Consider the following 17041-nt stretch of genomic DNA (forward strand, 5'->3'; position numbering starts at 1 on the left):
TTAAATAGAATGGCCACTAATACTAATATTCGTGCTGAGAAAATTCTATATGTAGTCTTCTGAGTTTTACTTGTGATATTGCCTTTTTTTAAATAACCTTTCTTTTCCTCCTTACAAATTTTCTAGTGCTTCTTTGGTAAATAAAGCCATTATAGATTATTTGTTTGTGGAATTGAACATTGAACAGAATTTTGAAGCACTAAGACATTTCCTGTTGATGGAAGATGGAGAGTTTGCCCAATCACTTAGTGATCTGCTCTTTGAAAAGGTAAATTTAATTGGCTGGGGCTAATTATAGCTTTAGATGACTTGATTTTGGATCGATCACCAATATACCCTCATTCCTGATTTTGGTTTAAACAAACCCCTTTTTTGGCATGTGTTGTTTGTACTCTTAATAAGTGACACAACTTTGAAGAAAACAATAATTAAAAAAACAAGTCAAGTTTGTTTCCTGTATATAGCATATCGGTGCAATGTTGAATATATACTGTGAATCTCAGTTAATCCATGGAATTTGATATTTTTCTTGCCAGATCTCAAGGCAAATTGTATAAATGCTTAGTAATTATTCAATTCCTAAAACAGAGGTCTCTCATTCTTCATTGACTAAAGATAAAACTTTGGGAATTTTTGCATAACATCCAAATAAGCAGGTGCTCACATGCAGTCTGAGTTCCTAGAATGTGTTAATGTCTTGACCATGTATAATTCCAGTATCTATTATAAAGCCCTTGCACTCCTTCAGAATAATTTCCACACCTGTAAACCTAGTCTAGTCCCATACACTTGATCTGTAATCTAATCTGGCATGAGTTGATGGTTTTCCATTTTACACTTGTTTAAAATTTTATAAATTAATGTTTTGGGATCTTATCATTCTGCTACAGGGAAGATTTGGGGAAAATAATTACTTTGTTTTTTAAAGCTTGGTGTTTTCATGCAAGTTTTTTTTTGAGGGAGTCTGAGATGATAGTTAAACTACTAATGAGTTGAGTTAACTTTGTTTCCTCATAAACTAAATAATAAGCAACTCATTAAACTGTCTTAACAATTGAAAACACCTCAAAGTATTTGTTCATAGGAACAGAGGAGCCAGGAGTAGGCTATTCAGCCCTTCAGGCCCACTGCGACATTCAATAAGATCATGGCTAATCTATTTGTTGTCTCAACTCTATTTTCTTGTCTGTCACCATAACACTTGATTGCCTTGTTTGTCAAAATCTATCTAACTCAACCTTGAATAAATTCAGTGACCCAGCCTCCACTGCTTTCTGGGGAAGAGAATTCCACATACTAATGACCCTCTGAGAGAAAAGATTTTACCTCATCTCCCTCTTAAAAGGGAGACCTGTTATTCTTAAACTGTGCCCCATAATTCTAGTCTTCCCCCCCCACAAGAGGAAACATCCCCCCTGTATTCACCCTATCGAGTACCCTCAGGATCCTATATGTTTCAATAAGATCACCTCCTTCTAAACTCCAATGGGCATGGGCCCAACCTGTTCAAACATTCTTCATAAAATAAGCCCTTCATCCCAGGAATGAGTGGTGCGAACCTTCTCTGCACTGCTTCTAATGCAGTTATATCCTTTTTCAAACGAAGATACCAAATCTGTACACAGTATTCCAGATGTGGCCTCACATCTGTACAGCTGCAGTAAAACTTTGCTACTTTTATAATCCATTACCCTTGTAATAAACATCAACAGTCCATTTGCCTTTCTAATCATATCAAGTTTCTATTGGCTCTGAGCAGTAGGAGATGAGACAGAGAGGCATGCAGGCTGGCAATCAGGCTTTTCGAGCATGTACGCTATGAAGACGGCCTTGATTGTTAAGGAGAAAGCTGCAGAGGTTTTTTTTTGCGTCCGTGCAATTAAAAATGCTGAGGTCAGTTAGAAGTCACCTTCTTTAAGATGGCCCTCTGATGTAGGAACATATGGCATATTCTTTATTTTTGTACTATTACGCAATGATTTGTTGTCCTGATAGAACTAACTTAATTCAATCACAAGTGCCATTCTGTTGGCTTGAGATGTTGCTCTGAGGACCTGGAGATCATTCAACAATGTTCATTCACCTGGTTGCTGGCATTAGTCATGGTAGTCATGATTAGACTGGGCTGTGTAAAGGCTGCCATCTTCCACTCCTGCCATTCTCTACGTTTACATCCCTGTGAAATAAAGCAGCTTATTGATTTGTATGAGGCCTCACCTTTCCCACTGTTTGCATGTCTTATCTTTGAGAATGTGAAGAAATGCAAATATGCATAAAACAAATACCTGATCCAAGCTGCAAGGGGGTAGCATTTTTGGACCCCTAGCTGTTCTTTTGCACAAGGAGATTAGAACGATGGGCAGAATTCTCCGGTCGGCAAGCGGGGGCGGGACCCACTCACCGACGCATAAAATGACTCGTGGTAACGTCGGGCGGGTGTCCCGATGTCACCGCGCGTCATTTAGATTCTCAGTTCACGCGCCTGCCAAACTGTCAAATGCCTATTAAAGCCATTTAAATAGTAATTAATTCAATTAGCTGAGCTGCCCATTCAACCTTAAGGTTGGTGGGCAGGTGAAGAGCCCAGGCGGCCTTCGCATTTTTCATGAAACCTCATCCACTGGCGGAATGAGGTTTCATGAAGTGTTTCAAAAGTCAGTAAAAATTTTAAAAATAATTCTTTCACATGTCCCAGCTCATGTGACAGTGCCACATGAGGGGATATGTTTTAAAAGTTTTTATTTCCCTTTATTTAAATTTACACATATCAAACCGATATCCCTGAGGCACCTCAGCACTTCTGGGCGAGCGTCACGCTGGGTGAGCCTTATTGGGGGGAAAATTCAGCCCTATAAGTCAACTCCCATAGAAGTAAGATGCTCTGACCACCTAAGAGAGTGGCTAGTGCCACTGAACTCTCACAGGCATGTTCAGCAGTCCTAAATTTGAAATCATTAAATTAAATTCACAAATCTCTCTTCTGTTGTACAAGTTTCACTTACTATCTGAGTGCCTAGCTTTATAACAAAAAAATCTGAATTTGGTTTCTTTCACTAGAACTGTGATACAACTTGGGTTTAGTATAGGCAGATGCTTGCTCAATTCTGGGCCAACAATGTACCTTAGCCCAAACGTCAGAAGAGCACCATTGTAGCATTTTTCCATTTCTTACATTATCTGCCTAATTGCTTCTGTGGCTAAGATTGCCTGTTTAATCCCAAAGGTGCAGCTCACAAGCAGCTGGATTGAAACTGCCAAACTCATTCCACATGACATTTTTATAACCAGCAGGAACTGGACTTAAAGGCCAGTTTTTTTATGTTTCGGTTGGACTCAAATAGACGTATATTGTTTTAAAAAATAAACCTCTCGTACAGTTTCTTATACCACACTGATCAGTGCAGCACTGATTCTTGTGCTTGAGTTTTCATTTAATAAATGCTCGTAACTTTAGCCCATGAGTTTTAAAATCCAATTGTGAAATTAACTGAAAAGATTTATTTTCTTTCAATAGCTTGGATCTGGACAGACACCTGGGGAACTTCTGAATCCTTTAGTTCTGAACTCTATCTTGAACAAAGCATTGCAATATAGTCTTCATGGAGACTCGAAGCTCGCTTCCAATCTGACCTTTGCCCTTAAATATCTGCCTGAAATGTTCAAGCCCAATGCACCTGACGCCTTGAACTGCTTGGAACTAAGATACAAGGTCAGAACTGTTTCTTGGAGACTTAAAAACTTTAGATTTCTTATATTTTGTTCTGGTATGTTTTCATTTAGATAATTTGAGTGTGTTAATAGACAATTACAAACATGATAAGATCGGCAATTGCATACAAAGTTGTTAACAGAAACAGTGCAAAATGAATGTCAAGCAATTTAATTTGCCAATGTACTGTAACCTTTTCTTGTCCAAAATGCTTAGGACCAAGTCATTTCTGGATTTTGGACTTATCTGGATTATAGAATAATGTTAGAATGTCTAATCACAGGAGTGTGAACTGGAAACCTTTGTAGATGTAAATATTAGATATATGCTGCCCCTCCCTCCTTTTTCAAGAGCATAAAACTCATTACATTTCTACCTCTCTCCAATTCTGAAGAGTCATATTGGACTCAAAACACTAATTTTGTTTCTCCCTCCACAGATGCTGCCACACCTGAGTTTTTCCAGCATTTTCTGTTTTTATTTCAGATTTCCAGCATTTGCAGTCTTTTGCTTTTGTGTTAGACATAAATGTTACCTGAAGCTTACAACAGTGATAAAACATTAAGCAGCACTAAAAATTGTTTCTGAACAATAGATTTCTGGACAGGAGAGGTTACGGTGTGCTTATAAATCCGAGTTATACTGAAATCGGAAAGAGAACCAATAATGAGGAATAATTCAACACTTCCAAAAGGATTTGGATCTTCTGAGAAATAGCCAGTAGACGACAGATGCAGTTCAATGTAAACATAACTAGTGGAGAGTATTGTTGAATGAAAAAGTCATACAGCATACTGGTCAGGAAGGAGATGGAGGAGTACAATGGAAATACAGGTCAAGTATCCTTTATCCGAAACCATCAGGGCTGATTGCATTTCGGTTTCCGGATACCACGTAGGCCTAGGCCTATTTACGTTACAATGGCCGAAGCCTAGGCTAGCTATAGTCTGAAGTAAATAAAATGGCTAAAAAAAGTAAGATGTACCACTGAATAATAAATACAGGGTACAAGTTCCGACTTGTCCCGCTATTTGTGATCCTGCTTGTAGGAGAGGGTTTGCAAGGTAAACAATGCAGACAAAAATCACAAGGTAAACAGTGCAGACAAACAACTAGACTTTCCATGCTAAAGGTCGGGTGTGGTCAATGAGGTTCATGTTGGCTTGGGTCATGTCAACTCGGGTCACAGACTACCTGCGCTAAAGGTCAATGAGATTCAAAAAAAGTGCAGTTTTTGGATGTGTTCAGTTTTTGGACTTACGGATAAAGGATACGCGACCTGTATTACTTGAATATGCCATTCTGGTGCATTGGTGTAGCAGAAAGAGAAAAATGTAATGAACTCGTGCTTTAGTAGAAGGCTAGAATTTTCAAGTTGGAAGAAGTAATTTTTCTTTGCTACATAGGGACTCATTATACTTGTCTGTAGTATTCTGCTGTAATGATCGCTGTACAGTATTATTGCCTTTGGGCAAGGACTATGTAAGACACCAAGATGAAACCAGTTTTTTGGAATCTAAATTTATTGTGAGGAAAATGGGAGAATTTGTTCGTTCTTATCAAATTGATGACCTATGTTTCCAAAGTTCCAAAAAAGATGAAGTTGATTCAGACATATTGATCATGTTGACATGAGGGATTCTCAGTTAGGAATACATTAAGCCCCCACTTAACGTTGAGTCATTTGACGTTGTTTCACTTTGTCGTCATCAGTAAAGTAGTGTCAATATATCCATTTAAAGTTGCCACTTTAACTTTAACGTTGTTTGCCGCAGACTTCCTGTTCTGTGGCCTGTCTGCTCGCATGACTTTTCCCATAGTGCTTCCACCCTCACTCTCAGTCCCCTGCCTTTTGCTGACTCCTGGCCTTGCCGACGCCCAGCCTTTGTTCTTACCTTAGTCCTCGGGGGTCTGTTGTTCAGCGGCTCCCGACTTCTGGCTCCACTCCTGGCTTTGCTTCTGAACTTATGATGAAGCCCTCTGCTTCATCTAGTGGCAGAAGTTGGTCAGTGCATTTGTTATTGGACTTCCAGCTGTGAACTGCACTGACCAACTTCTGCCACTAGTTAGAGCCTGGTCAATCTAAAAATACTGTACTGAGGTGAGTACTGTAATTTTTAAAAACAATTTAATTGGAAATTGTATTTCTTTTACATTCAGTGATATATTTTATTTTGCAAGTTATTTCAGCCATAAATCCACAGTGCTGCACATGTATGGTACAGTATTTCAACTTGTACATTGTTTTTTCCGGTCAAGAAATGTCCAAAGGAGCCAAACTCTGGCTTAATGTTGATTCCTATTGGAGCCCATGATTCACTTGGTTGTTTCACTGAATGATGTGATTTTCAGGAATGCAGCCACAACTTTAAGTGAGGACTTATGTAAATGGGGGTAATTTGACAGTGTTATTTAATCCAAAGGATAATATAAAATAAATGAAATACATTTCTAACTAAATCATCTGAAGCCATTGGTATAAATGAATTCAGTGGTCAGCTGGATATATTTTTGACGAAAGAAAGAATTGATTGACATGATGAAAAGGTAGGAAGGTGGGATCGAGATCAAACAAAGAACCTTTTAAGTCCATGACCTTTTTGTTCGTTAAAATTCTTATGAATATATTGAATAAATTGACAAATCTTGTCAAGACAAGTCTCTACTAAAGCAAAAATGAGCTGCTGTAAACAAGTTTATATATTTTATGCAAATGGAAAGTATTATGTGTTCGAAAGCAATACAAATAATTTTAAAATAAATACAATAAGTCAAAGTCGTTATTGTGTTAATACATCCTTTCAATTATAGCACTTCACTACTTAAATTTTGGTGATATTCAGAAGTGCTTGTGATGTGAAGTTTCTCTTCAATCATATGTGAATTGAATCATTAGAATGAAAAATCATCGTGCTTCATTAGGGGGAGTATGCATGAATTGTAGGTTCCCAAAAGTAGCTAAAAGACCATTTTTGTGAGATACCACCAAATATTTATTTTAGAATTGGGGGGAAATTTAGTGGAAATACACTTAATTTTTGAAATGTATACCACAGTGGTATATCATAGCTGCAGCCTTGCCCAGTCTCACTGATGAACATTATATTTCTTTTCCCTGGTATGCTTATGTAGGTGAATTGGCCCCTCAATATTGTGATCACAGAAAGCTGCATGAGCAAGTACAACAAGATATTTTCTTTTCTGCTGCAGCTAAAGCATATGTTCTGGACACTAAAAGATGTTTGGTTCCATTTGAAACGTACAGGTGAGAAAAATATTATTCCTTGGTTATTGAACGCATGTTGAGAGTCATTGAATTATTGCAGGAAATAGTCTGTTAGAATGTGTTTAGAAAGATTTATTGGTCATTTTTATTTAGCTACAATTAAAGACAAGATTAGGTTGAAGCAAGAACATGGATTACATATCAAATAACTGTAAAGCAATAGATTAGGAAAGTAGACAGGGGGTTTGATGGGTAAATTATTAGCATAGTAAATATTGTCAGGTGGTGAAGAAATGAATAAAATGTTGGTTGTGTACCTAAGCTACCTAGCTCTAATGAGCTGATTTAGAGGTTGTATCTGGTTTTAGCATGAGCACATCTGGAATGCTGATGTTTAGTATGAATATAGCATTACAAGAAAGATTTATAATTATTGTTGGAGGTCAAGCGTGTTTTCTGAAGTTGGAGGATTAAGAAAAGAGATTGTCTACCCTGAGACTGGAGAAGAGGATGAAAGGAGACTTAATATAGATTTTTATGGGTACAGAGAATACGAAACTGACTGAATAGAAAGTCTTGGCAGATTCCTATTGGGAAAGTATTACTAATTATAGAATTGCAGTAAGAAAACTGCTAGTTTTTTCATGGGATGTGAGCGTCACTGCAAGGCCTCCATTCATTGCCCATCCTTAATTGCCTTTGAACTGACTGGCTTACTTGGCCATTTCAGAGGGCAGTTAAGAGTGAACCACGTTGCTGTGGGTCTGGAGCCACATGTAAGACAGACCTGGTAAAGATGGCAGATTTCCGTCCCTAAAGGACATTGGTGAACCAGATGAATTTTTACAGTATATTCTACTGAGTCTAGAATATAATTCCAGACTTTATCAATTGGATTTGCATTCCGCTAGCTGCCGTGGTGGGATTTGAACCTGTGTCCCCAGAGCATTAGCTTTGGGTCTCTGGATTATTCGTCCAGTGACATTACTACTACACCACCATGTTCCCCCATAGATGAATCAATGGGTCTTCACCCCAGAACATTACTTTATCACTCTATTTACTGTAATTGGCGAAATGCTTCACTTCAAATGAAAATTTTTGATCACAATAAAACACTGATTTAAAAAACATTTCCTAATATTGCACCTGAAGATAATTATGCCTTCCTCTGTTGATAGGGGATATACATTTGGGAATATGCACTGTATTTGTAGTATTATGTACCAAATAATGCCAAAAACTGGGAAAAATGACTGGTCATTTACTGAAAATATGACATTGTCAGGATTAATTAGGGCCATCTAAGTCGGTTTAACATTATGATGCAATAATAATTAGTGTATAATAACAATACACTTAAAAGGTATAGGCAGTATTTATTGTCTCATGCCCCTGACCAGCAGATCTTGTGAAATGTTGTTGTGATCTACAAATGCATGCCACACCTATTTCTCCTCTTAATGTTTAGAATTTTGAAAATTGATTTTTTTTTAAAACTTTTTTTTATTTTAGCTTTAGTTAACCGTTCTTCAAATTCAGTTCAATTTCATCAGCTTCAACTCTATCGACATGAAATGCAGCATTTTGTCAAAGTTATCCAAGGTTATATTGCTAATCAGATCTTGCATGTGACCTGGTGCGAATTTGGGCACAAGTTGTCATCAGTTGGAAACTTGGATGAGCTTCACAGAACACATGCAGAATATCTCAACAAAGGCATTTTCAGGCAAGAGTTGCTTATTCCTTTATTTGCAGCAGTTCTAAAGCATTGCATAGCAGATCCTGTGTTATGGCATTATTTGGCTGCAGGTCTGCACTGATGAACTGTAAGAAAAGTCAGGGGAAAAATGCTGAACTGATGGGGTTGTCTAAAATTTGTATTATAAGAAGCAAAAGAGAACTAAGATACAAGTTGAAATGCTTGTTACTGTTGGTTATATTTTTGCTTTCTTCAGGCAGAGGGGAGAAGAAGAACACTTCTGATTTAAAGATTGAACAGAAGTAGCAAATGTGAATTATTTGCATATCAAGTTTGTTTGGAAAAAGAAAAAGGCTAAAAGTGGCTTTTGTAATTCTTATTGTCTTGTATTGCAAAGTATATTTCAAGCAAATACTTGTAATTTTGGATTTTAAGCCATGCCCAATGGCTTTTTACGTACATTGTTACCTTCATGTCTGAATTAGAAGCCATGTATGCAAAAAGCCAGTGGCGAAAGTACGATGTATCTTTGGAAAGGATACATATTGCTTACATAAAGAAAAATCTTTTTTCCTTTTTATATTGCAGAGGATTATTGACTGAGAAAGCTGCCCCAGTGATGAATATCATACACACTATTTTCAGTTTGATTCTGAAATTCCGCAGCCAATTGATTTCACAGGCCTGGCAGTATGATGCCGACAAACAAGTAACTATACATCCCAACTTTGCCGTGATGCAGCAATCCTACAAGACATTTAAACATTATTCGCACTTCCTGTTCAAAGGTAGAGTGTGTGTGTTCAAACTATTGCCAGTTCCAGTTCTCTTTAAGCCAGAAGCAACGTTGATATATATGGTATATTAATGATGAAAAATATTTTACTAAACCTGTAACTGAAACTACACATGTCAAAATAATGGGTGGTCGTAGGTAAGTTATATGTACACAATTCTGTGTTTGTTTTGGACCAGTGTGTCCAAAAGCAGATGAAATCACAAGTGGATAAAACCAGTAATGTTACCTCCAGCATTGTGTGTATGTTTTTCTGGTACGTAACCATTTAGGGCAGGAACTATTGTCATGACAATTAGTGGTTCCATGATATAGTGGATACAATAGAGCAGTGGCATCCGAATATCAAATGTGTACAAAGAAGATTCCATATTATATAATGTACAAATTGTAAGATGCAAGAGCATAATTTTCATGATATCTTCCATGTACAGTAAATAATCACTATGTGATAACATACACAAGTCGGAATATTTTCAAAGATATTCCTTTATTATTTTGCATAAATTAATAGTGCAATAACTTATTTGCTTACTGTAAACTAATTTTAATATATTATCTGAAGTCAGTTACTGCACGTGAAGTGCTGGAAGACCTGATGTTAGCCCAACATATTGTTTTTGGGATCTTGGTCAAGGTCATGTTTGTATACCTGCCAACCAGTGTTGAAGTTGAAGGTGTGACTCTACCCTAAGGTCACTAGGCCTTAAATTTCCACTGTCGCTGGGTCAAAATCCTGGAACTCCATCCCTAACAGCACTGTGGGTGTACCTACACCACATGGACTGCAGTGGTTCAAGAAGGCAGCTCACCACCTCCTTCCCAAGAGCAATTTGGGATGGGCAATAAATGCTGGCCTAGCCAGCAATTGCCCACATCTTGTAAATGAATAGTAAAAAAAATCTTTTATTACCTCCAGCATTGTGTGTATGTTTTTCTGGTACATAACCATAAAGCAAGAATTTTTTTTTTAAATGATCAACATTGTGTCAAGTCAAGATATTTAGGGCAGGAACTATTGTCATGACAATTAGTGGTTCCATGATCTCGTGGATACAATAGAGCAGTGGCATCCAAATATCAAACGTGTACAGAGAAGATTCTATATTATATAATGTATAAATTGTAAGATGCATCCTTTAAAAAGTACCTGGATGAGCACTTGGCACGTCATAACATTCAAGGCTATGGGCCAAGTGCTGGTAAATGGGATTAGGTAGGTAGCTCAGATGTTTCTCACGTGTCGGTGCAGACTGGATGGGCCGAAGGGCCTCTTCTGCACTGTGATTCTGTGATTATCTTTTTTAAATGTGAAATGCTTTTATTTATTGTTTAGATTTGTTCTAGTTTAGAAAGTACAAGTTCACAACTAATCTGCCAAAGAGTTTTTTTTAATCAATGTTTTTTTCCCTCCCCAGTGGTGACTAAACTTGTCAATCGGGGATATCAGCCACATCTTGAGGACTTCCTGTTAAGAATTAACTTCAATAATTATTATCTGGATGTTTAATTGTTACATAGTTCACAAGAATTACATCTGGTATGTTATTGAAAGTCAAATTTAAATTAAATCAATGTAATTTGAAGTAAATTATTAGTGACTGGTAAAGTTTAATGTTTAGTCATTTTTAAACAAACTATCCATCTGAAGATTTGTATTTTGTGTGTGTGTGTATGTGTGTGTATATATATATATATATATATATATATATATTTGTATATCTGTACCATAGAAAAATCAGTGTTACAAGACAACTTTATGCTACAATTATGCAAATACAAGGAGGCATGGTATAGCACAATGCAGCATTTGTAATGTATTCCGCAGGGTTAATTAGCACCACGCTTTCATTTAATAACCTGCCATATTTATAATTAAAACAATGTTTTTGAAGCTGCATGTCTTGATGTGAGCTTAAGTTTTTAACTCCATGTCTTCTTGCATTTTTTTTTAAAATAAAAAGTATATTACAACCTGAACAATAATGGATTCACTTCCCATTCAGTTATTAACTGACCAGGGTCAGGGAAACCTCTTTCTTATGGAAGCAAAACAAGGTGCCAGGCTTCACTGCAAAATGTGGCTCGGTGATGGATTCTCCAGTCACTTGACCCATGAATGTTCAGCAAAAAAAAAAAGACCAGTTTACAGTCCAGGTTGATGTCATCTCATGTGTGACATTAGGCCAAGTCTCTATTTGCATAACCAATTGCAAATACTCTTGTTCTTTATGGTTTGACCGCGATGAATAGATGACCAGCTAGGAGCAGTAGCCTGGTAGGTGCAGGGAGAGCAGGCTGTCTTTAAAGTTCCTTTTCTTTCCCTTCCCTGGATTGGGGAGAGCAGTGCTGTACCTGAAAAGGTTGGCTCTGTCACTTCAAGAGGATACAAGCTCCACATCTGCCCTTACATGTGGAGAGTGTCCATCACCCTGAGGCCACCTATATGCAGGGTTATAACTGAAGACTGCCAGTCGCACCCTCTGCCTGTCCCCTCCTCATTTCCCCATCACCACAGAGCTTGATATGTCTGATGTTTTGGTTGATAACTTGACTGAACTACCTGCACATTGACCATATTTAAATGGGTGGGGTTTGTGCAGAGCCCCTCCTGTAGGGGGTGGTGGTGTGTGTGTCAGCTCCACCTCTGACTTCTGAGCGGTTTGAATCGCTCCCACTCCCTGGGTTCTAGACCTTGGACTTATTTGGGGGTTGTGACAAAGTGCAGCAGACAACTGGTTTTGGTGCAAGAAAAAGCTGAGTTTATTGAAGTCACAAATGAATTTATAACATTAGGATTACATTGAGATTATACAGACTTACAAAGTACACTTAGTTAAGAATGGGGAACACACGGCATAACGAGGGAAAATCACGCTACTAATCCCCTTACCCTTGTCCCACCCCCAAAACCTAACTAAATTGAACTAGGAGAGGTCAGGGATCATGCTCACCAACTAGGGTTCCTTGACAGTTCGAAATCCAGCCAGGTAAGCCGGTTGCAGTTTTGGGGTACGCTCTTTGTGTCCTCTGGGGCCTGCCGTCCCCACGTGGTCTTGGTCTGTGGAAGCTGCAAAGGTTCTTCAGTTGGGTGGAGGGCGCGGTTGTGGGTGGTCGATCTTCGTGGAGAGCTGCAGTTGCGGCCTTGTTGTCTTCGGTTGAGCCTGCCACCCCGTGCCCCTCGCCGTGATGTTGCCTACGGGCCTGCAAACCTCCAGATCTCCTTCCTCCGCTTGGCTCAGCTCCCTGCTTAAACTCCTCACTGCCCAAAAACAAACTGCTTTCACTCAGATCTGCTGGCCCTGCCCAAAAACCGCTTTCAAAACTCCTCACCCTTCTGTGTCAATGCCCAAAACTGCTTTCAAAACTCCTCACTGCCCAAAACTGCTTTCAAAACTGCTCACTTCTGTGTCCGCCCAAAAACCTGCTCACTTCAGATCTCCTGGCCCAGTTATACTGTCTTTCGAATTTCTTATCTCAATCCAAATCAAGGTTAGTTCTTTGTTTGATTTTGGTGAGCTTCCCCCGGTGATTGTTGTCTCGTTGTTTTTAATGGGCTCGCATGATGTTTATCATTGTCTTCCTGCCCCCGTAACTTGTCTTGAACTGAAAGCCATTGTATATGTGGAGTATTGATGCATAATTGCATTGATTGTGGTTGCAAGATTTTGATGGGCTTTAGTTTTGTGTTGACTGTTTTAAAGGAAAGAATGCGTATTCTGTCTCCTCTCGTCTGGTTTCAGGTAAAAAAAAAACCACACTGCACTCAACAAGCCCGCGCGTGTCCAGTTCCAGGCCTTCATGGGCCCAGCCTCCTGTCTGCAGGGTTTTACACTTAACTCAGCAGTTTAAAAGTCCAAAAGTCATATCCTTGTTGATGATATGAAAAATGTGGGAATTTTGAGAACCCTTCACTCCCACCCCTTCTTCCAAGGCAGCTAATGCAATGCCCTGCCATAGACATAGCAGCTAAAGGGATGCAGGTTTGATTTTGCAGTTGTCCTCAAACAGTAATGGAGATGTAAGCAAAGGCATTAAGTGGGAAATTAGAGACACGTACAATAAGGATACAACTGTAATCATGGGTGACTTTAATTTACATATAGATTGGATAAACCAAACTAGTAATCTTACTGCGGAGGAGGATTTCCTGGAGTGTGTAAGTGATAGTTTTTCGGACCAATACTTTGAGGAACCAACTGGAGAGCTGGCAATCCTAGACTGGGTATTGTGCAATGAGAAAGGATTCATTAACAATCTTGTTGTGTGGTGTCCATTGGGGAAGAGCGACCATAAATTGATAGAATTGTTTATTAGGATGGAGAGCGAAGAAGTTGAATCCGAAACAAGGGTCCTGAATCTAAATAAAGGGAGCTATGAGCGAGTTGACAATGATGAATTGGGGAACCGTACTAAAAGGTTTTGACAGTGGATAGGCAATGGCTAATATTTAAGGAACGTATGCATGAATTACAACAATTATTCATTTCTGTCTGGCGCAAAAATAAAACAGGAAAGATGGCTCAACCATGGCTTACAAAAGAAATTATGGATAGTATTAGATCCAAAGAGGAGACATATAAAATTGTCAGAAGAAGTAGCAACCTGATGATTAGGAGCAGTTTAGAATTTAGCAAAAGTGGACAAAAAGATTGATCAAGAAGGGGGAAATTGAATATGACAGTAAACTTGCAAAGAACATAAAAACTGAATGTAAAAGATTCTATAAATATGTGAAGAGAAGAAGATTAGCAAAGACAAACTTAGGTCCCTTACAGTCAGAAATGGGGAAAATTATAATGGGGATCAAAGAAATGGCAGAAGAATTGAATACATTTCGGTTCTGTCTTCACAAAAGAGGAGACAGATAATTTCCCAGAAATGTTAGGGAACCAAGGGTCTAGTGAGAGGGAGGAATTGAAGAAAATCAGTATTAGTAAAAAAGAAAGGTGCTAGAGAAATTAATGGGATTAAAGGCTGAAAAATCCCCAGGGCCTGATAATCTACATCCCAGGATACATTGGATCCATTGGTGGTCATCTTTTAAAATTCTATAGACTCTGGAGCAGTTCCTACAGATTGGAAGGTGGCAAGTGTAATCTCACTATTTAAAAAAGGAGGGAGAGAAAAAACAGAGAATTACAGTCCCGTTAACCTACTATCAGTAATGGGGAAAATGCTAGAGTATTATTAAAAACGTAACAGAACACTTGGAAAGCATTAACAGGATTAGACAAAGTCAGCATGGGTTTATGAAAGGGAAATCATGTTTAACTAATCTACTGGAGTTTTTTGAGGATGTAACGAGCAGAATAGATAAGGGAGAACCAGTGGATGTGGTGTATTTGGATTTCAAGAAGACTTTTGATAAGGTCCCACACAAGAGGCTGGTGGGCAAAATTAAAGCACATGGGCTTGGAGGTAATACACTGGCATGGATTGAGAATTGGTTGACAGACCGGAAACAGTGTGGGGGAATAAATGGGTCTTTTTCCAGGTGGCAGGTGGTGACTAGTGGTGTACTGCAGGGATCAGTGCTTGGGCCCCAGTTATTCACGATATATATAAATGACTTGGATGAGAGAACCAAATGCAATATTTCCAAGTTTGCTGATGACACAAAACTGGGTGGGGTTGTGAGGAGGATGCAAGGAGGCTTCAGGGCAATTTAGACAAGTGTGTGTGGGCAAACACATGGCAAATGCAGTATAACGTGAATAAATGTGAAGTTATACGCTTCGGTGTGAAGAACAGAAAGTCAGTATTATTTAAATGGTGATATATTGGGAAATGTGGATGTACAAAGGGATCTGGGTATCCTTGTACACCAGCTAATGCAAGTAAATAGGCAGATGCAGCAAGCAATTAGGAAGGCAAATGGTATGTTGGCCTTCATTGCAAGAGGATTTGAGTTCAGAAGTAGGGATGTCTTACTGCAATTATGCAGGGCTTTGGTGAGACCACACCTGGAGTATTGCATGCAGTTTTGGTTTCCCTATCTAAGAAAGGATATACTTGCCATAGAAGGATTGCAGCGAAGGTTCACTGGGCTGATACTGGGGATGGCAGGACTGTCGTATGAGGAGAGATTGGTTCAACTGGGCCTGTATTCACTAGAGTTTAGAAGAATGAGAGGGGACCTGATTGAAACATATAAAATTCTAACAGGGCTAGACAGACTGGATGCAGGGAGGATGTTTCCCCTGGTTGGGGAGTCTGGGACCAAGGGCCATAGCCTCAGGATATGGGGCAGGCCATTTAGGACTGAGATGAGGAAAAATTTCTTCACTCAGAGGGTGGTCAACCTGTGTAATTCTCTACCACAGAAGGCTGTGGAGGCTGGCTCACTGAGTGTATTCAACAAAGAAATTGATTAATTTTTGGACATTAGGGGCATCAAGGAGTATGGAGAGAAAGCGGGAATATGGTGTTGAGCTAGAGGATCAGCCATGATCATATTGAATGACGGAGCAGGCTCAAAGGGCCGAATGGCCTACTACTCCTTCGAGTTTCTATGTTTCTCTAGGATGAGCTGCTGAGCAAGCTGAAGAGCCTCATCTAACCTTGACATTGCTGTCCGTCCATTGGCACTGTTTGTGACGACTTGCATTGACAGCTGATGTATACCTTGCTAGCTAACTCATTGGGGGTTTTGAATTCAGTTAGCTTCTCCCAGGTAGACTGCAATTAAGGCCCACTTAATTGTTGTAAAAAAAAGTTTAATCAGTGTATGCATAGGACAAAACCTATTTGTACCCAGTTTGCCTTTGCTTCACTTAAATGAGTGATAATCAGATTCTACAGAGAATCTTTGAATTTTGCATTGTTTCAGTGATATAATGAATGTTCATAAATGTTTCTTAGGGCTGGATTTGAAGCTTGGCACCAACGTATAATTCAGCCCTTTGTGTTTAAATGATCACTTTTAAAAAGAAATCAAGATCAGCCATGATGATATTGAACGGTAGAGCAGGCTTAGTGGGCTGTGTTGTCTTCTCCTGCACCTATTTCTTATGTTCTTACTCGTCCTGATTTTCTTAGAGAATCATGCATATAAAACTGAACAGATACATTTAAGCATGTGATTTAATCCATACTCTCAGTTTGGGAAGTTTCCACTCTGTAAGTGGTGGTGATTGTAGCATATACAGGGCTTCTTTACATCTGTTTTGGCATATTTCGTGTACTGCCTCCCTGACCTATACTTGGAGTATTAGTGCAAACACTTCAGATTACAGGCATCTAAAATAGGGCTAATTATCAGCCAATATTATATGATCCAGTCCAATAAAGACTACTGACTTAACCACTGGTAAATGTTATTAAAAGTAGAATGACTATAAATCTGTTCAAAATAGAGGGTAGAGTATTCCAACAAATTGTAAGATTGCATGATTGTGCTCATAACAAGGTACTAATCTTATTTATTATAGATTTGCAAAGAGGAGAGCTTGTTACCACAGTTCAGTGAGTAAATTGCAGTAGGCTAGCTTCAGAGAAGGATTGCTGGATGTATGTGCAATGGCCCAAGAAAAAAAACAAAAAAATTACTTTGAAATTTACTTCTACTCCTATATGTGTGATATAACTTTACCAAATCATGCTCAC

The 17041-nt window shown here is 38.7% G+C and overlaps 1 protein-coding gene across 1 annotated transcript in view; it reads left to right on the forward strand.

Moving 5' to 3' along the window:
* tubgcp6 (tubulin gamma complex component 6) overlaps nt 1-11077 on the forward strand; it is a 54224-nt gene extending 43147 nt beyond the window's left edge. Inside the window, exons 22-27 of the mRNA XM_078553324.1 lie at nt 127-268; nt 3515-3709; nt 6842-6974; nt 8451-8664; nt 9226-9425; nt 10852-11077. Coding sequence (XP_078409450.1) covers nt 127-268; nt 3515-3709; nt 6842-6974; nt 8451-8664; nt 9226-9425; nt 10852-10943 — 976 coding nt within the window. The 3' untranslated portion in view covers nt 10944-11077. The remainder of the gene's footprint in view (nt 1-126; nt 269-3514; nt 3710-6841; nt 6975-8450; nt 8665-9225; nt 9426-10851) is intronic.
* Nucleotides 11078-17041: the final 5964 nt, after the last annotated feature.

Source organism: Cetorhinus maximus, chromosome 12 (genome assembly GCF_964194155.1).
Source record: "Cetorhinus maximus chromosome 12, sCetMax3.hap1.1, whole genome shotgun sequence".
NCBI classification, from domain to species: domain Eukaryota; kingdom Metazoa; phylum Chordata; class Chondrichthyes; order Lamniformes; family Cetorhinidae; genus Cetorhinus; species Cetorhinus maximus.